The sequence below is a fragment of the Megalopta genalis genome, chromosome 11, assembly GCF_051020955.1.
Source record: "Megalopta genalis isolate 19385.01 chromosome 11, iyMegGena1_principal, whole genome shotgun sequence".
In the NCBI taxonomy this organism is placed as follows: domain Eukaryota; kingdom Metazoa; phylum Arthropoda; class Insecta; order Hymenoptera; family Halictidae; genus Megalopta; species Megalopta genalis.
In genome coordinates, this window is record NC_135023.1 from 15064988 (window position 1) to 15084998 (window position 20011).

General features: G+C 33.2%; 4 protein-coding genes and 1 pseudogene across 11 annotated transcripts; 3 read left to right on the top strand and 2 right to left on the bottom strand.

Annotated features, from left to right (window-relative positions):
- Positions 1–34: 34 nt before the first annotated feature.
- Rpt5 (26S proteasome regulatory subunit Rpt5) lies at positions 35–1984 on the bottom strand. The gene is made up of 3 exons (XM_033468057.2): positions 1810–1984; positions 390–1523; positions 35–316 (listed from the first exon to the last, which is right to left on the bottom strand). Exons 1-3 carry the CDS (start codon positions 1849–1851, stop codon positions 206–208), a joined length of 1287 nt encoding a protein of 428 aa, XP_033323948.1. The 5' UTR covers positions 1852–1984; the 3' UTR covers positions 35–205.
- A 113-nt stretch (positions 1985–2097) lies between these two features.
- On the top strand, positions 2098–4446 carry LOC117219140 (uncharacterized; annotated as a pseudogene). Its single transcript, XR_013034436.1, has 3 exons — positions 2098–3447; positions 3481–3628; positions 3715–4446. The product of XR_013034436.1 is annotated as an uncharacterized LOC117219140 (transcript).
- Positions 4447–5455: 1009 nt separating this feature from the next.
- On the top strand, positions 5456–7467 carry Cnep1r2 (CTD nuclear envelope phosphatase 1 regulatory subunit 2). 2 transcript variants are annotated; one of them, XM_033467970.2, is made up of 4 exons: positions 5456–5920; positions 6066–6157; positions 6343–6477; positions 6566–7467. In XM_033467970.2, exons 2-4 carry the CDS (start codon positions 6106–6108, stop codon positions 6721–6723), a joined length of 345 nt encoding a protein of 114 aa, XP_033323861.1. In that variant the 5' UTR covers positions 5456–5920; positions 6066–6105; the 3' UTR covers positions 6724–7467. The 2 variants fall into 2 exon arrangements, with proteins under 2 accessions (XP_033323861.1, XP_033323860.1); XM_033467969.2 differs by having other exon boundaries at positions 5458–5920; positions 6066–6137.
- Positions 7468–7587: 120 nt separating this feature from the next.
- Positions 7588–11969, bottom strand: LOC117219080 (regulation of nuclear pre-mRNA domain-containing protein 1B). 5 transcript variants are annotated; one of them, XM_033467973.2, is made up of 6 exons: positions 10803–11969; positions 9838–10142; positions 9614–9748; positions 8870–9145; positions 8659–8785; positions 7588–8117 (listed from the first exon to the last, which is right to left on the bottom strand). In XM_033467973.2, exons 1-6 carry the CDS (start codon positions 10951–10953, stop codon positions 8104–8106), a joined length of 1008 nt encoding a protein of 335 aa, XP_033323864.1. In that variant the 5' UTR covers positions 10954–11969; the 3' UTR covers positions 7588–8103. The 5 variants fall into 5 exon arrangements, with proteins under 5 accessions (XP_033323864.1, XP_033323863.1, XP_033323865.1 ...); XM_033467972.2 differs by having other exon boundaries at positions 8633–8785; XM_033467974.2 differs by adding an exon at positions 10225–10281 and having other exon boundaries at positions 7588–8785; positions 10803–10940.
- Positions 11970–12119: 150 nt separating this feature from the next.
- On the top strand, positions 12120–19992 carry LOC117219081 (HUWE1-associated protein modifying stress responses). 2 transcript variants are annotated; one of them, XM_033467975.2, is made up of 5 exons: positions 12120–12649; positions 12911–12982; positions 13975–14146; positions 14376–14515; positions 14716–19992. In XM_033467975.2, exons 1-5 carry the CDS (start codon positions 12274–12276, stop codon positions 14856–14858), a joined length of 903 nt encoding a protein of 300 aa, XP_033323866.1. In that variant the 5' UTR covers positions 12120–12273; the 3' UTR covers positions 14859–19992. The 2 variants fall into 2 exon arrangements, with proteins under 2 accessions (XP_033323866.1, XP_033323867.1); XM_033467976.2 differs by having other exon boundaries at positions 17385–19992.
- Positions 19993–20011: the final 19 nt, after the last annotated feature.

Here is a 20011-nt window from a genome sequence, read left to right on the forward strand (position 1 = left end):
AGATAGTACATGATAAAGGTTGAATGTACAAAAATTTACTTTTTATACGATTTAATATATTTATATTATCCTAATTACTTTACAAACATCATACAGTCATTTTATATGTATATGAAATTTTTGCCATTTTATAATCTCTGAACTTATTCATTACAGAAAGTATCTCATTAAATAAGTTATATATAATTATTATATCATAATTATATTAAGCATAATAATTGAGATTAGCTTTCTTCTTTGCCTGAACTTCATTGATGGCTTCCATTAAATCTTCATGTGTAACTGCGGTTGCGTTACGTCTCAATGCTATCATACCCTGTAAGAAGTGGTATGGAATTAACTGTTAATGTACTGAATTCATGACAATTCAACGCTTTTATATTACGTACCGCTTCTACGCAAACAGCTTTGCATTGAGCACCATTAAAATCATCGGTAGATCGTGATAATTCTTCGAAATTCACATCTGGAGACATGTTCATTTTTCTGGAATGAATCTGCATTATACGTGCCCTGGCTTCTTCATTGGGATGTGGGAATTCTATCTTTCTGTCCAAACGACCGGATCTCAACAAAGCTGGATCTAAGATATCTACTCTATTTGTAGCTGCTATCACTTTAATATCTGTATTTGAACTGAATCCATCTAGTTGATTCAACAACTCTAACATAGTACGTTGTACTTCTCTATCACCAGCTTTTTCAGAATCAAATCTCTTTGTACCAATTGCATCTAACTCATCAATAAAAATAATTGCTGGTGCTTTTTCTTTTGCGAGTGAGAATGCATCTCTTACTAACTTTGCGCCATCTCCAATAAACATTTGGACCAATTGTGGACCAGCTAGCTTAAGAAAAGTTGATTTTGTCTGAGCAGCACAAGCTCTGGCTAACAAAGTCTTCCCAGTTCCTGGTGGTCCATACAAAAGTACACCTTTGGGGGGTTGAATACCAAGAGTCTCGAATTTTGCTTTATGTGTCATAGGTAAGACGACAGCTTCTATCAGTTCCTGAATTTGTTTATCTAAGCCACCAATGTCAGAGTATTGTTCTGTTGGCCTTTCATCCACCTCCATAGCTTTGACTCTTGCATCATATTCAGCTGGTAATGTTTCCAGGACTAAATAACTGTCCTTGTTAACACCTACCAAATCACCTGGTCTTAAAGCTTCAGCATCAACCAAACCTATTACAGGAAGAAAATATGTCTGTCTTGTAGAGGTTTTAATAACTGCACATTTCCCTTTCCGTTGTGCATCCAAGTCCACAACTGCGCCATCCTCTTCTCCCATATCCTGGGGATCTACATCCAATAACTCTATGACATTGGATACCAGGTAAGGTAATGTCTTATTTACTTTTATTTTTTCAGTATTTTCTTTGATCTTGTCATTTTGTGCTTGCAGTTCATGAGAAATGCGCATGACCTCGCTCTTCATAATTTTTATTTCATTGTCTAACAAACGTGTACGAGACACAATTTCATCAACAGACATTCTTGACACATCTGCCAGAAAAAACTCCTAATAAGAAGATATCATGTTATTATAAATACAATATATATTATGATATCGTAATTGTTATTATTACTAATCTTTATAGTATAATCTATGGATTAATATCTCCTACAAGCGACTTAAATAAGATTTAAATAAGAACTTCACAAGTCATTAAAATATTTTTAAGCATAATATTTTAGATTAAGGGTAACAAGATATAAAATATGTTAAATTAAGTTTGTTTCGCGTCCATTTATATGTGCTTGTCATTCCGACATAACCACTATGAAATAAATTGTAAGCTCTTCACCTCTCCATCTTCCCAAATAGATTTATCCTCGAGAGTAGCCATTTAACTTAATAAATGTAATAACTTGAAAATACTAAATTTCTTATACTTTCTGTATCGTTATTTTATTCCTAAATTCTGCTGAGGAAATGCTCATGGAACTGTACTACAATGAAAGTAGAATGGATGCCACAATGCCGTAGTTGTACATACACACATGGCTCATTTCCACGACGCGAAGAAAGCTTGCTGTATTCTCCTCATGTGGAAAGAAGGGTATCGTTATTGATAATGAAGTTGAACCATCTTCTTGCACTTTATAATCACTGTCAAAAATTCAAACTTTGTTTCTACTTGTCAATTGACATTAGGACAGTTGTATATTGTAATGCCGTACCCACGTAACTTTTGCAGATTCAGACTTTTATTACAGAGGATTTGTGACAATTATCCGAACAGAGCAGAATACCAAGGAATATCCAGCTATTTTTTTCCGCCTCGTTCGCCTCTGAATGATTTTGGAAGATAAAGTGAGAAAATTTATTTATGTAGTAAAGTGGCCGGTATAATGTAACGACACAATACAGTCGAAGTGATGTTAAATAAACATTTCATAATAGACGTTAAATGAAGATACATAAGTTATACATTTTAATTATGCTACAGACGCATGTACCAGTCAATTAATTTCGAATTAGGGTTTTATTAATTTCGAATTACCGAAAATTATTTTACACTAGACATTTGTTTTATCTCAAAACAATTAAATATCTTCTCGTAGAGTAATGTTGTGAAAAAAATGTTTGAACAAAAATTGTTTGGTATGTAAGAATACATTATGTGGTGTAACAAATTTTATTTTTTCAATTGGAATGATGTATTCTGTTTACATATTCTGTATGTATTTTGTATGTATTTTGTTTACATAATTTTATTTACAAATTCACTGAGATACTATTGAAATTAATTCTTTTTACATATTTCTGTTTATGCAGTATAAGCTTCTGCATCATAGTACTATATGTCTCTACAATAATATTAAAGGAATGCAAGAGAAGTAAGGAAAATGCTTGCACATGAACATGTCGATGACTTTTTATTCCTATCCTACAGCCCCTTAAAGATATTTTGGAGGCATACTTTGGAGTCAACATAGCAGTTTTTCAGGAATTGCAGACAGTATTTTTTAACTAATGATACCAGTTAATGGCATGCCAAAACAAATCACTCTGTTAGAATGAGAGGAGATCATGAGGAAGTTAAATGCTGGTGTTAGCCCAAGGATACTTGTACAAGGATATGGTATTAGCGAAAAGTCCATTCAGAGGTATAAGACTTTGAGCAACAAACCTTAAAGGTACTCATAAAATTCAAGAAATAAGAATGGGATGAGACATCGTTTAACTCCTTACAAGGATATATAGATGCCATTGTACAATTGGTTCATGCAAGAAAAACTGATACAGGATTCTATATCAAATCGCCTTATACAAGAGAAGACGACGGAAATATGCAAAGAAATTGGAGGTCCTTCGACCTTTAAAGCATTCAACGGATGGCTCTGTCGGTTTAAACAGAGATATGACATACCTCTTAAAAAAGAAATAGTCCCATACATAAAGGAAGCTGCAGCAAATAATTTTATACGCGAGTTTGCGTAAATAATGCACAACGAAAACATAAACTAACTACTATTAGTAGACAATTTTAAAAGGCATAAACTAACTGAGTAAGAAATCGATGATGGCTATTTTAAAATCGTATTTATACCACCATTGACATCGTCGTTAATTTTACCGATGGATGCAAGGAATTATTTCGCCATCAATTACTTTGCCGTGTGTGTGGCCAATTTTATACTGGTTATTGAACTGATTCGATTTAGTTTCTGTTGTCTCATAACATATGTTTTTTTCTTTTTTATAGATAGCGCACTACAATGAAGGTATAACGCAGTTTTACGCAGATTACGATATTAAGGATTGCATGTATATGATCAGCGATGCATGGAACAATATCACAACGAAAAATATTTATAATTCATGGTCAAAAGTTCTGAATCATACGGATTTATTCACAATCATTAAAGAAGATCCAGATTCTGAAGTACATGAATTAAATCTATTTACATGTATTAAAGAAGATCTAGATTCTGAAATATATATATTAAACATTCCTGAGGAGGTGGTCAAATGGATCTCGGAATGTGCAGATAATGGAGTAATAGAAGAGGATGCATCGATCGATGAAGAGATCGTCACGCTGCCTTCTACTTTTCTGATGGAAAATGAGGAAATTGATTACCTGTTGTATAATTAAGAAAAATTATATGTGTAGTTGATTTTGAAATGAGCATCCACGTAAAAGCTTTAAATGATTACTGTAAATTTTTATAAATGTGTGATATTCAATTTCGAAATTATTTTTATTATTATTATATGTATAATAATTTATTAATAGTACTTTGGAGTGTAGAATATACATTATTTTTATAACAATAACTATTCATAAGAATAGAGAACAAGACTGCTATTATTGCATTAATAAAGATTATTATTATTTATGTTAACAAGGAGTGCTTGTAAAACAAAAATTATGAAACTTAAAAGTAATGTAGTCAAATATTACTTTGATTATTAAATAGATATTATTAAAATATATTATAGAATATTATTAACACTAAACCTACTGAGCACTAAAAGCGACGAATTTCTGTTGCTCTGTAACAACGATAAAACCGAATCTATTTAGACTTCCCATCATTTTTATTACAACGAATACTCGGACTGTGAAATTCATTTAATAATTTCCTATGAAAAAGTCTCTATAATTTCATCAATTTTAAAATACAAAATGTAAAACCGGTCATTCTGACCGGCTTGATAGGTTTAGTGTTAAATAGAGAAGCCTGTGGAATACAAAAGGTTGTAAAACGCCTGCGTCAGGTATCGAGAATCTTTCCATTGATAATCTAGACACTTTGTAGCCCTTAACCTGGATAGGCTTGACAAAGGAGCGTTCATAGCATTTACCGTCATAAAGGAAAAGAAACTATCTATAATGGGAAAACGGAGCACTCATTAAATGTCATCAGCCGGGCTTGGACAAAAGTTTCTGCAAGTATCGACAATTCTTTTATTGCTGGTCTAAATACTTTCTTCCCCGGAACCGTAATTTCATAGCATATAAATTGAACACACTCGCTTTATGATTCGTATAATTGTACCCGAATGAATAGACGGAATAATTTGTTAATAACGGTCCCGGGGAAGGAAATATCTAAATCAGCAATAAAACGATTAACGATATTTGCGGAACCTTTTTCTGTTCGAACCCTGGCACATGCTAGGCCTTTTCGACCTCGGGCCCGGTCTGACGGTTTACAAACTCCTGTATTTCAAAGGCTCCTCTATTTAATAACAGCTCTTTCCAGGGCCATAAATTCATGCAAGCAGGATAGTTTATGCTTATTCACTCCAGAAGTGAAAATCAGTGAAAATGTCGATGCCAGAAAAAAATACAATTTTTACTAAAAAAATTCTACTTAACTGGTGGCACCATCCGTGGTACACCGTATAAGTTACAAGTCAATTTACCGTTTATAGTTTCGGCAGATTAGGTTTCATCAATTCAGCACAGACATCCTAAATCTGTAGTCTGTGGTTTCAATGTTTTTGTCGCATTGGTAATTCAGAAATTTATTTCAGACAAATTAAATTCAGTAGAAAATTATGTTTGTAACAGTACAATTAACCAAATATGTTTTGCAATAGATGCTACAATTTGTCTTACTCATTATATTAGGATATTATGTAGTTATTGTGTGATTGAAAATAATATGAGTAAAACAAAAATGTGATCAAAATATTGTGAGAAATATTCTGCAATTTGGATAATTTCGTATCAACATTTTTCTGATAACTTGAGACATCATAACAAAAAAGTTGATGACGAAGTGTATTTGGTAATTTATTTTAGAGTGTTCATTTCTATGACAAAATGACAACAGTGGCGTGAATGATGCTGTCTTGACACAACCGGAATTGTTTGTTTTGTAACGAATTTTGATCATATTACATATATAGATGCGCGAGATTCATAAAAATGTCTTTAGATCAGACTGTTTGTGAAGGTAAAAATAAAAGTATTCATCAATATTAATGTTAAGATAATTTATTATGTTCAATGAAAGCACGTGAAATCGCGAAATAATAACATATGCGGTAAATAAGTTGACATCATTTATAGGTTATTTTTATTTTGATAATTATTTTCAGATCTAAAAGCATTTGAAAGGCGACTTACTGAAGTGATTTCATGCTTGCAACCAGCTACTTTACGGTGGAGAAGTACGTTTTTCTCTTTTTCTGTACGTGCTATGCTTGAATATTGTTCATTGTAAACAAATCTTTGAAACAACAACAAATGCTTTTATTATACTAATTGTATATCCATTGTTTCTACACACAAATTTATGAAAACTTTATATACCATATATAAGGTTATTTGTCACATTTATATAACCATACATTTAATATTATACTTCTTTTTCAGTACTTCTGGGTTTTACTTCTGTTTGCACTGCAGTTGGTGCATGGCACTGGTTGACAGATCCTAATACACCAGCTGTATCATTTACACAGAGTCTCTGTAATCATCCGTTCTTTGCAATTGCCAGTGTTATCTTAGGTAAATTGATTAAATGGAAATTATATTTTTCATGATGTCCCTCATTAAAAATCAGTAAAGTAATGTAAAATAAATGAATTTATTACAGTGATATTATTTATGATGGGAGTCCACAGACGTGTAATAGCACCAAGCATTATAACTCAAAGGGCTAGAAGCGTGCTTGGTGATTTTAATATGAGCTGTGATGATACAGGAAAACTTATTCTTAAACCAACAAGACCACCACATCCACACGAAACTTAAAGAAAAATGTATAAAATTTAGTTAATTCCTAAAGTGTTCATTTATACCTGAATTACTATGCAGGGTGTCCAGTCCATAAAGAATGTATATATGAAGTGATTTTGATACTGAAGTAGCACTAAAAAAATCTTATTTCTTGTGCTTAGCATTTAAAAATATAATGTTATACTATCTCACTGATTGTTACGTGTTTATAGCTGTACATTTTATGTATATTCACTTTTAACACTCTTTAAAATTAAATGATGTGAAAATATCTACCAAATAATTTAATAATCATTTGTAAAGCAATGTCGGTAAATAGAATCATTATGGAACATTTTGAAGCAATAGTAATGCAATAGATATTTATTGTGTATATATATATATATATATATAATATTATATGTGCAGTAATATAATGCCCTAAATTGTACAAATTTTAATTGTGAGTGTTTTGTGAATATTACTTATTGTATATATTGTAATACAAAAGCCTAAAAATGTATACATGAAGTATTGGGTCAAATAATAGTTAACCTTCAATTAAATAAACGTACAATACAACTCTTGCCAAAAGTTCTTGCCAAGTGTTAGCACAAATCAAAATTTTTGTAAGATTCCATCATACATAAAAATGTATTGTACATATAATGTAATTGAAAATGTATCAATATAACACTCGTATAAACCATAATTACACGATTAAATAAGTGTAAAATGAAATCAATTAAAATAAATAAAGTTAATTATATGAAATCTCAACTTTAATATTTTAATGTGCAATTTATATCATTTACGATTTATTATGTACATATATGTAAATGTAAAATCTGTTATCATAAATTTATGAAATACGTGATAGTTTTAAATGAGAAATACAAATTATAACGATCAAAACATTTATTCATATTAATATTTTGCATATTATTACAATTTTCGCAACGCACAATCACGCGATTTATTTCGTACAATATTACATATACAATATTATTTACTTATGCAGACCAGTATTTTTCAAAAATTAAACTGCAGCGTTATGTTTTAAGATGTATTCCTCAGTCCCAAAGTTATTACCTACAATATCTGTATATATACAGAAGGAATAATTACCAAATATAAGTGCAATATTCTAAATACTGCTGGTCAGCAATAATTGGGCAATTTCCAGTATGTGGGTATTTCTAACTGTGCATGCTCTTTTTATTTGCACAGTACATATATGTATTTCATTATTTTGTGTGTATACATTTCCATTTTTTCTCTGCGAGTTTCATGTCATAAGTTTTCTTTACTTCCATTAGTAACTCTTTTGACAAATATGTCAATTTACATCATTTTACAGTTGTCAGAACGATTTGTTTATTAAAACTCATTATATGTCTGTAGTTTATAATAGCTTCAGTATGTGAGCACTATAATTAGAAATTATTTAATCCATTAAATAGATTTGTTTAATAGTACACAAAATGAGATTGTACTAAAATTTATTTTCCCTTTTATGGAGTTTACTTATAAAAATGAATAAAAAAAAAAAGAAAATATACAGTTATATTATTAATTTTATATTAGAAAACTAAAAATATTGAGTTGGCTACTCTTTAATTAAAATAAAGTATCTGAGTGTTACTGGCATTGTAATTCCTCAAATTTTGAAATTGTTCATAATTAAATTGGTTGAATTTATTTATATCAATGAAGTGTTCCGTAAAATGATTTTATATGTTTATTTATCAGTACTTCTCTTTTTCTCATGCTTTTTAATTAAATACGAGAAGTGCAATCAATATTTAATATATTAAATATTGAAAAGTAGAAAGTCATTATATAAGATATAATTCATCACAAAAACCAAGCTAACATAGCATGGTCGTATTTGTCTATGCATGGAACTCAATGATAATTCAATTATCGTGCTCTTCAAACTCACGTGCTAGTGCATAGAAAATAAATCACCAGCTGAAGGAAGAGGTGCCAAACCACCCGTAACATCAGGCAATTGTGTCAAGTCAGGAAGATTAGAGATATGTGACTTCACTTCTGATCTAACTGCACACACCTTTTTCAGTTTCTCTTTATAGTCCTGCAACATAAGATTTACTGAATTAGTAGTACATTTGTGAATAGGTCACAAACCAGTATTGCAAAAACATATTTAAGATCATACATCTAAAGTTGTTTGTGCTTGTTGAAGTAGTTGCCTTTGTGCTAAAGTGTAATCTCTAAGCATAGTCAGTAGCCTTCTTCTATCTTCCATTTCTGCTTGCAAACGTCCATTATAATCCGCTAACAATGCAGCAGCTTCGTTTACAGCAACACTTAATTGATCCGCAGCTGCTCTGTCAGCTAAATTTGCAAGAAGCGACACTTCAGAAACTTCTGGTGGCAAAGATGCAATACGCTCTCTAACACCAGCGTCTGAGGATGCTGTGTTTTCCAAATCCTGAAATGGAGAAGGCAATTTTAGTAATCACCTTCCGACTGTTCCATGTTTGAGGCACTTATTTATAATTCTTACATGACCCATTTAGGTAAAACTTGGATGAGAACAATGCAAATTTAATTTTATAAAAACATTAATTTCGTTAAATAACAGTAATCATTACTTATGAAATAATAAATCAACTACGTATTTGTTACTTTAAATTAAAATTAATAGAACAACTTTTACTACTACAGAAAAATGATAAAATTATTAAATTAAATAAACAAAAACACATTTGTAACGAATTAAAAATAAAATTGATAACTATAAATAGAATAAAATCACAATTGGGGGTGGATGTATCAAACTGTGAATGTGCTTGCCAATATGCCTTATGGATTCAACATATATTTTTCTATGTATAAGATAGTTTATTGCTAACGATACATATTCCGTTTGTTTGTTCTGTTTATAAGTGGTATTAACCATTAATGCCTTGATGAGTTCCTCTGTTTCTGGTGGATCTCCAGCAGGAGTACGTGGACTTAATGTAACATGTAGCTCTTTGGTTCCGTCTACTTCAACTTCAGTCTCTGATTTCTTCCTCTCCTTCTTTTCTTTCTGTAAAAAGCAGCAAACATTTACTATTAAGTAACAACGCTGATTTCAATTTAATGTTTAATTTATCTACATATTAAATTTTTAATTACCTTTATTTTTTCTATTTCATTTTTGAATTTCTTTTTTGGAGGTGGTGTTCCTGGATCTTTTGATGTATCTACAAAAGCAGTCTTAAATTCTGCAATTTGTGCTTTATCATAAACACCTCTCTCTTCCCAGATTTGAAGTAATCTGTTTAACCTTTCCCTTGTCTTTTCATCGAAGCTTTTCATGTGTTCAAATGCTTTTGGTAACACCGTCTCAAATTCCTTCCCAAATTCTGGACCTTTCTTTTTACTGTTTTGAATAACATCATTTGCCAGATACATGAACATTAACTTCCGATTATCCTTCACTGAAAAATAGATTAATAGAAGTAACATTTAATGAAATGATATATTAAACATAAAGTTGATTCATAGCGAAAGAAAATGTACCTTAATATATCACATTTTAAGAAGTTTTAAAGTAAACTGATTTTCAGTTTATTTATGCTGAAATTTAATTTATAATGATTTATAATAAAAATACGCAATATTGAACATGTTCAAATTAGGTTGTAACTTATATGAAATCAGAAAGGATATTTGATTCTGCCTTATGAGGAAACTAATTACGAAAAAAGATAAAACTAAGATATCTTCTATCATTAAATATTACCATGACTATTTATATAAACAAAAACATGTTACAGTTTTACATGAGGACAAACTACAGAATTTAATCAAATCAAAAATTATAATTTGATATAAATATAATAAATTTTTATTTTAGCAAATATCTATTGGTTACGGAAGTATAACATTATAGTTGATATATTTCGAAAAGTATGTCTACAATTACGTAGAGAGAATTAACTTACGAGTTAACCTAGAAATTTGAACAAATGTTGCCTGAAAGCCTTTTTATCACAAATCTTTTTCAAAATCACATTACGACTAAATAATGTTCATGATAGACAATTTTAAATATAAAACTCGTAAGTAGAGGTGTACTTACGATAATCCTCACGTACCTTTACACATCTCTTTAAACCAGATTTTCACGATGGTCGGATGATGTTTTCTGTGGTGAATTAACCAAAGAGAAAGTGTTTGAATGCTTTGTTGAGAGGGATTTAAGTCCATTAATCTTTTCACAAGTGCACTTTCTGTAAACCCTGTCATTTCTAAATTCTAACGTTATTTCGTCAGTAACGAATATATAAAACCCTCCGTATTCCGACTTACGAACCGCACAACTGTACGGTGTACGCACAACTGTACGGTGTACGCTCAACAGCTGAAATACAAACATGAACCGCATATACAATACAACGTTACGGTCTACCGCATATTATTTCCGGCACTTGCTCTACACGCGCCACCTGCTGTGAACATTTCAAACTACATTGCATTATGTTATCGATGTACAGATTTACGATCTAAGTTAGTGATTGCTGGTTGTAATCGATAATCAGGAAATTGAATTATCGTATATAGAGATGAGCAATATTTGCTGCAATTAAGGATTAATAACTGCAACTTAAGGATTTGATTATCAATCTAATAATTAAATATTTGATTTAATTGGTGTATAATCGAATGTGATTAGATAAAGTATAGGTACTTAATCAACTCGAATTAATGAGTAAATTACTTATTCAATCGTCAATTGGATAACGATTAATTATTAAAATTCCCTAAATCGTGCAACACATCTTCAAATACACACCTATCAAATATGTATTTCATATAAATATAGTTTTATCATTTTATCATTATAATTTAAAAGTTTATCAAAACAATGAGTGAGTCAATATAATCATGACGTCAGTTACTGACGACTGATTTCATTAATTGATTAAATCTCTCGCAACATTTATGATTCATTCTTTTGATCGTAAGCATTAATTATAATTGATAAGATAAACATTTTAGTCAATTATGTAATGCATAATTCTGGTTGTATTTTTGATGACTTCATTTTAGAATACTTATTCATAATATTTACACATGTACAGAATCGCATATACAATATGCGATTACTATGCATATACAAGCATAGTATCACAAGACTATATAATAGTTTTATCATTGAATTTATCTAACGAAATCAAAACAATGCTTGAATAACAACAATATTCTAAATTCAACTTAAAAAAGCTATTAAACGAATTGTTGAAATAGTATGCAACACCAATGTGCGCAAACTGAACAGAACCATGCGTCAGCGACTAAAATTATCAGAATACTTCTCTATCGGCTGCACAATTCGAGCTGCACATTCAGGTTGCTGCATTTTAGTGAACAGAGTGCAGTAGTGATTCCCAGAGATCAGTGCGTGGATCGCATTCGACTCGGGGGGTGAGGAGGGATTATGTATCGTTGGGTTAGTTCGTTCTTCGTACCTGGCAATTCGTATTTCGTGTTTCGTTGCGCGTAAGACTCGTGCGATCCTCGAACGAGGCACATCGTAATGGCCGCGACCTGACTTGGGTAGCGTGCATGCGAACTACCGTGTTCGCGTTACGTGAAGCAGACGATCGAGAAAGGGGGCGAAGTAAGACGAAAACGAGAAACAGAAAGATACGTCGGGGTTTAGGGTTACGCGATTTCGGTGTCGCCGCGAGTGCGTGTGGTGGTGGGCGAGGCGTGATCACAGAACGGGAGTCTCGAGGACGAAGAGCCATGAGTGAGGATCGTAATGAAGATGATCCCATAATGGATCTTTGGTACAGCAACTGGGAACAACAATGTGTCGAGGCATTGGAGGCAGAGCCGGATTACGAAACTCAGCTGCACAGCGAAAAAGAACTCTATACTCAGCAGATGTGGACAAGTTTTCAGACGACGGCGTCGGCCATCGCCCAGCTGTACAAAGGCGAGCTAACATCACGATAACACTGACGGTCATTCGTATCCTTCCCCTGTCTCGTCTACGAGACGAGCCTCGAGGACTATGAGCAGCGAGACGTCTCGCACTCGTTGTGGTTACCATTTTGCGTGACATCCATTTTGTGCGACGTATGAGACGATATGCCACTGTTCTCGCTTCTCGTTTGCTTCGATTTCCTTTTTTCGCCGCATATGCATATCGATCTGATCGTGTAACCAGTTTCTGAAAGGCTTTGCTCTTTTACAGATCGTACGCAGGGTGTCTCTCTATGGTTACCCTTCCAGACTGCCGCAGGTACCGTCACGTCGATGTACAAAGGTGCGTGCACTTCTTTGGTCTATCTTGTCAACAATGCGAGCAAGATAAACCTTCGTTTTCTTTCTTTCTCCCGTGCTCTCGCCACGGTTTCTCTCTCGCACTCTCTCTTTCTCTGTATGTTTCTTCTTCCTTCTTTTTAATATTGTCCTTTCTCCGTCGTTTTGCCCCTTCCTCTCGTTCCTCACCCCCGCTATTCGGTCATCTTTTTGTGCAGCCGTCACTCACTCGCACACACGGATGATGTGTCTGCATATAGGTGTGCGTCAGAATGCTTTGCACAGCTGACCAATGCTGAAGGTCAGCTGTTAATTGATGCGAACTTTTAAGGCTATTACGAATATTTATAGAAAAGAGAAATAAACCCTTGTCATTTTTCGATCATTATGTTATTGTTTCGTATGTAGATGTAAATTTTCGGTAGAGATGAACTAGATAAAATTGTTTATCAATCACTGCTACTTCTGAATTCACTGATTCACGTTATGTTTGTTTTAGCATGTGTGCTAACATTGATATTTATATATAACTGCATAGTTTATGGGTAAAAGTGATTATTGGCACCAGAACTTCTTATTTGAATATTATTTCAATTGTTACAGTCTTTAGTAACAAATAAATATAACATCAATGACATTTTTGCGTAGTAATTTTTGCAAGTAATTTTTGATTTTATGTTGCTAGACATGTCTCATGCATTTTGATTACAGAAATGCATTTGATATATTTTATTTGCTCTGATTAATGCTGCATGCCCTATATTTAATTACTTATTACATTTAGATATTTAGTTATTTAGTATTTTTAAATACTTAGTTATTGATACCTATACATTCATATTTATAAAGTATAACAGCTACGTATGACAGAATAGTCATATTCCTTTCAAAGTTAATAGTTGTTTCTGCAATGAATTATAAGTATTATTTCAATGTTTATGTTATTCATATAGTTGCTTATAATTCTGATCCTACATGTAATAAATATTTCAACAGATTCAGTGGACAGCGTGCGCCGGTGCAGTGAGCTAGGTGGAGAAGTGGGTCGACAGAAACGTAGTAAAGAAATAATGAATTGGGCTAGAAAAAAAAGGCGTATGATCCGTAGGGAAGACCTTTTAGCATATCTTGCTGGGAAACCACCTCCTCCTCGACCGCATTCTCATAGGTAAATATTTCATTGAGATACTTATAACTTAATTAAAGATATCCGCAGTTTCTGTGCAAAGTAACTTCAGTTGGGAAGTCAAAGTTCTTTCTGTGTAATTCACCGTATGTAAAATATAAATGTCTTTTTTTTTAGATTTTAATGCAACAATTCCTTCTGTCATTAATGACATAGAACGCATGCATATAATACAAATATAATATAATCTAAATTTTATCATAATTTTCAGGAGTTCGCCGAAACCAAGATCATGTGGTTCTCCCCCTTCACAAAGTTCAACACCAAGTATGGTTGTCTCGCCTACATCAACAATTGGAAATGACCCTGATCCTGAATTACATACATTTAGGGAAGCAATTGCATTATCTGGTAAGAATATAATTTCTCATCAATGCTAAATCAAATTATTGAGATTAATTACAAACATATTCTTATACTCTACGTACTATTCATTTGTAGTGGCATACAGTTATTTTGAAGAATATTTGAATTTTAAACTTTCGTTTACAACAATTTATGTTGTTTAAATTTTGTCTCGAATTAATTGTGATGTTCTGATAATTGGATAGGTTCACCAATGGCTAGGCGTACTGGGAGGCAAGCCGAATTATCGGCATTTATTAGTAGCGAACTTGCTCGACATCACAAACGGCCTGCTTCGCATGATGTGGATATGGGATCTCCCACGCACAAACGTTCGCGTTTCATGTAACAGCGCGCGATATGTAAAGTAACTTCACTCCCTTGTTCCCATTAATTAATCGATTGATCAATTAATTATTAACGGTTCATCTCCCCCAACATAGTTCCCGATTAAACATAATCATTTCAAAAAGATGGCAATGATTTGCATTGCTATGTAAAACGTATTCGTATATTTTGAATATCTCGTATTAATTATCGAGTTTCTCCTTAACTGTTGATGAAGTGTCACAAAGGCGCAACAAGGTGAATTGTTCGGTTACAAAGTTATTCTAAAGCAGTTATTCTAAGACAAAATTTACCGACTCATTGTTTAGAGATATCGTAGCACGAGTATGTTTAAAGTTGGGACACATGAAAATCAATACTGTACGTCGTAGAATCTTGTTTTGAAATTATTTATTTATTTATATACGGAACGAGATAATGGTAACGTACTTGAAAATATCATTCGAAGTGCCCATATGGAGTGAATGTCATCGTTTCCTGTACAAGAAATCTGTAAACATAATCTCTCAATTCATTAATTTGTAAACTGGCAAGAGGATTTGTGCGAATTGTAGTTCTGGTATTCTAATCAAAATCTTTTGCACTATTGGGGAAGGAGAGGATATCTAGAACAATTCTACAAAGTAGTACGGCGTACCACTTTTCGGTTTTTGGAATAGAAACGATTAAAGATGTAAAAATCTTTACTGTTGAACAAGTAACTGTGTAAGTTAAATTCTCATTTAAAACGCAGCTAGCGAAATTCTTCTTTTGTTTCTGCTTAGGAACAAGTAAACTGTTTCCCTCTGTGTTATTATTTTTATAGAATATTATACAGTATTATAATATATTTTATTAAAAAAAAAAAAAATAATAAAAAATGAAGGAAATTAGTTGTTAAAGTTTTTGTAATTTTTTTTATATTCGTGGAAAAAGGTTGAATATTTGTCACTGATATAGTGGGTAGAAGCGTGTGAAATGTTTTCTACAACCACCTATTTTATTGTATAAGTATTTTCTTAGTAATTAAATGTAGAAAAAATATTAATAATGGAATTGGAAAAAGCTATCGAACTAGAGATTTCAGCTCAACCAAAAATGAAAGAGGAGTTTTCCAAAGATTTTCAGTTATCCGTGAAGATAGAACAAAAGGACGCCTTACTTTTTTGTAATAAAGGAAGTGATTAAATTATCAAGATTACAATTCCTACTGTATTCCTCCTTGTGAGTTTATTAAAATTTGCCAGTTGTATTATAAAATTTTGATAGCTGCTATCGACGTGTTGTACACACTGATGGTGTGTACGTTAAATTTAATAGCTAACATTTGATGGATTTTGCTAATAACATCGCGGCGTGTACCATGTACCAGAGGAATGTTCCATAAATGATATGTTAATGTAATATTTTCTGATTACGTGTCCATGATTGTAATCGTGTGATGAAATTGGGGACGAGGAGATGTTTGTAAAATATTCTTTAATAATCCAAAGGATTGCTTAGCCTTCTGATTATGATATTGTTACGATTATTATGTGATCATAAGTAATTGATATTTGGAGGCTAACATCGATACAAAAAAAAAGACCATTTTGTGCGAACTTTGTTGGCAATGAAAGGGAATGATGAAAGATCAGAGATAGGATTAACAAATTAGTAAAAACGCGATCAAAAACAAAATGAAGTAAAGAAATGCGTTAATGTATTGCCCGGTGTATCTAGTTCTGTAAATTTTACTCTTCAAACGCGGAAGAGAAATTTTCTGTTGTACGACCTCTATATGTAGAGTAACTATAAAAAAAGGGAAATTGTTTTTTGGATAATATATTTAATTTGTTCTGTATTCCTTCGTTTGTAATTTTGTATCTGCTTTATATGTATTCGTGTGCGATCTATCGGAAGGAATCGAGAAAGATTTTATTCACTGCACCGTTTTCTTTTTCCATGTCATGACATTCACGCCAAAGTTTTAATTAATATGTGAAGTCGAGCTTGGAAGCGTGAGATTTGACGAGGCCGTTAAGCTAAGAGTGAAAAAGTGAAGAGTGACGTATTACCTTTTCCATGTGTCGCGGGTGCTCATAATTGTATAACTACCGGTAAAATTCTTAAATAGATTTCGTGTAGTTATAAATCTTAAGCAAGCTAGGATAAGCAATGCTTATATCAAACAAGGAGCTATAAATGGAATTAACGGATTGGTGGGAAGGAACCCGTGTGAGTAGTTTCTTCCAATCTCGGTATCCGATGTCAATTGGGTAGCCATGGAGAACTTCATGGTATTTTAGAGTTGATTTATTTCTTATGACATATACAGGGTGTCATGTAAACCAGTGGTACGATCGAGAAGAGATTGCTGCCATATGAAAAATTACTTAGAAAACATAGGACAAACATTTTTCATGAAAAATCTCAATTGTATGAGAGTTGTACAATTGACACAAGGCTATTGTATACGCAGAAATAAGTCGGAAATGTGAAATAAAATTTGATTCTGCTTTCGACTTTTCTTTTTCATATGGGATCATTCTGTTTCCGGTTGTACCAGCTGCGGATCACTCTCTATGCTTATGGGCAAAGGGCTGCACAGTCGTGTTGAAATGTGCCTCGAGACTAGGTCGACGCAGAGACAGTGCAATGCAAAGGAATCTACTTTTCCACGACTGCTAATATGGACCTAATCGATACGCGAGCTTTCCGTCTACGGCGTGGCCATTGTCGGCGAGACACGGCAGCTCTTTGCTTCGTATGCATGCATATATCTGTGTATGCACCACCCGCGCCTACCAGATCGTATGTGTATAGATAAACATGCATATTTCATAAGAAAAAGCATTATGTTCAAAGACGGAGCGATCTAGTAACTACTTTTTTAAGATCACTGTAAATGTATGCTGTTTTTAGGCATCGTATCCCATCGCAGCTTCTATCTTGACTCTCGAATGCCGTCGCTCGCAAGGAATTTCGGGGCCGTTTTTGCGCACGAATACCCGCCGGTATATTTATTTAAGGATGAAAACAAATCGATTTTCTTATTCCACACGTGTCCCGAATTTCCTTCCGTGCGTCGACGTTTTAGAGAGTTACTTGGAAGCGAACTTGTTTTTTGTTTGTTTTGGTTTTTATTCTCTCAACATTGTTTGAGCACCGTGCCGGATACGAGAAAAAAAGTTGTTGTTCACTTGTAAATATAGCGTATGTTCATAACGATAACGATAAATAATAGATTTAGGGGTATTGATAATATTATTATCATTATTAATATTGACAACTATGCGATAGCTTTAATAATATTTATCATATAATCGGCAGTTAATAAAACTCCAAGGACTCCACTTGACTCTACTTTCCTGACCAGTTAGGTAACGCAGGGTCATGTTTCTGAAAGTTCCATTCCAACGAATTGTAAATTAAACAGTACCGAGGGGTATCTTTGTACGTGTGAAATTTAATCGTGCAGCTTGTTTCCCGGTTATACTTTTCACAGTACGTTCTCGAACTTCTGTCATGTTTCTGCTAAAAACCTAATTGGAAGAATGTCAAAAGAAATTACCAACAAATTGGTACTCTACCGTCATTGTTCTGCGGATCGTTGCTTTTTTTTTTTTGGTGAAACTGTTTCGTACAAAGGTAACTCTTAACAAAAATGAATACATAGGAGAAAATGACACACTGAAGATGCCATACTTAGCAATATCTTATCGATAAGGAAAAGCATACTTGATGATGGAACATCGAGTTATTTTGTACAGACACTGTCGATTTTGTTTTTTGTTTCTGTCAGTGGAGGGAGACGCGTTCTCTGGTTTATCGAAACTGTTTCGGCTCGCGGCCCGAAGCTAGGCGACCAACAGTTCGCAGAATCGAATCGGCGATTCTTAATTAATTATCGGATCGAATGTTCGTGCGAGATTCTCGCTGCTGTAATCGGCATTTTCCCATGTTGCATAATGCAAGACTAAATGCCGTGCACGGTTAGACGACACTTGGAGGGCAACAAATAGAATTCTCCCACGTGTATAGAGAGCTTTCCCTTTCTCGTGGGAAACGTTAATCTTATTAATTATAATCTGTGCTGTGCCTCGTGCCGAAACGAAGTATTCTCTCCGTCGATTTGTAAACAGCGATTGCGATCGTTGTGCTCGGTCGAATGAAGTCACGAACGCTTTAGTTTAAAACAAATATACATACACACAAAAAAAAGGGGAGAGAAAACATATAACTATTTATTAATAAAAGATTCCGCGTACAGTAACTGTTCGTTTTAAGCGAGTCTTTCTTTTCTCTCGAGATTATATAAGTTGATGTAGGAAAAGTGTACACCGAATAGAACGTCTTTCATAAGGGACTTTTAGATGTTACATTAAAGAAAAAAAGAAGAACAATTGTTATTTTTTGAATATCAATGACTTCCGTCTTTTTTTCTAAAGGGATGCGTGATTCGTACTCGCTGCCAAAAGAAGTTTCCAATAATGAAGTTGCCATCACGCAAGAGAAACCGACTGTTCTATATAATTTGTATAGTAGTAGACGAATACGAGAAGAAAAAAAAACGATAGCTTATAGGGCTCTGTAATTAATCGATTAATTGTAAATGACGACGATAAATTTAAACCGTTTTTATATTAAGGAATCAATGGCTCGTTAGGTTAAGATTGGATCGGACGATTAAACGACCGGTCGGTGTGATCGCTGTATTTATTACGCATTAATCGATTAATCGTACAGCCTTAGTATGTGGGATCGCAAGGAATCACTTCTGTATCATATCTTTTTCACAGTAAATGTAGTTCGTACGCTGGGCATAACAGGTGCGTAGGAACGTGTGTGTACGTGGTTCACAAAATGAAAAAAAAATATTAAAGATAACACGTGGCGCCGTGAAAATTTTTCTACGAGCCGTTCTGTTTTTATTCTGATGCACATTTAATCGCAACATGTCGTACCCTTGTCTCCCAACAAACGTACTACCGTACTATAATAATTGCACGTACTAAAAAAAAAAAAGAGTCGTGATATGACACAAAAATATTTATGTTCGCGGTGAGAGCGAGAAATGGTGCTGTTATTTTTTGCGAACATAAGGAGCTTCTATATTTTTGCGTCTCTTGTTTGTAAGATAATCATTTACAAATAAAATTACGATGAAAACATTACTCGAATGTTGTGTTGCCT

Bases quoted from the DNA above. Each gene is read 5' to 3' on its own strand.
- LOC117219080 (XM_033467972.2), bottom strand. From the start codon at position 10,953: ATGACAGGGTTTACAGAAAGTGCACTTGTGAAAAGATTAATGGACTTA. The intron at 9,749-9,837 runs GTAATTAAAAAT...TGCTTTTTACAG, and splicing joins ATGAAATAGAAAAAATAAAG to AAAGAAAAGAAGGAGAGGAA. The intron at 8,786-8,869 runs GTATGATCTTAA...CTTATGTTGCAG, and splicing joins AAGCACAAACAACTTTAGAT to GACTATAAAGAGAAACTGAA.
- Rpt5 (XM_033468057.2), bottom strand. From the start codon at position 1,851: ATGGCTACTCTCGAGGATAAATCTATTTGGGAAGATGGAGAG. The intron at 1,524-1,809 runs GTGAAGAGCTTA...TCTTCTTATTAG, and splicing joins CTATTTGGGAAGATGGAGAG to GAGTTTTTTCTGGCAGATGT. The intron at 317-389 runs GTACGTAATATA...CACTTCTTACAG, and splicing joins AAGCTGTTTGCGTAGAAGCG to GGTATGATAGCATTGAGACG.
- LOC117219081 (XM_033467975.2), top strand. From the start codon at position 12,274: ATGCGAACTACCGTGTTCGCGTTACGTGAAGCAGACGATCGAGAAAGG. The intron at 12,983-13,974 runs GTGCGTGCACTT...ATATTTCAACAG, and splicing joins CGTCACGTCGATGTACAAAG to ATTCAGTGGACAGCGTGCGC. The intron at 14,516-14,715 runs GTAAGAATATAA...ATAATTGGATAG, and splicing joins GGAAGCAATTGCATTATCTG to GTTCACCAATGGCTAGGCGT.
- Cnep1r2 (XM_033467969.2), top strand. From the start codon at position 5,893: ATGTCTTTAGATCAGACTGTTTGTGAAG. The intron at 5,921-6,065 runs GTAAAAATAAAA...AATTATTTTCAG, and splicing joins AGATCAGACTGTTTGTGAAG to ATCTAAAAGCATTTGAAAGG. The intron at 6,478-6,565 runs GTAAATTGATTA...AATTTATTACAG, and splicing joins AATTGCCAGTGTTATCTTAG to TGATATTATTTATGATGGGA.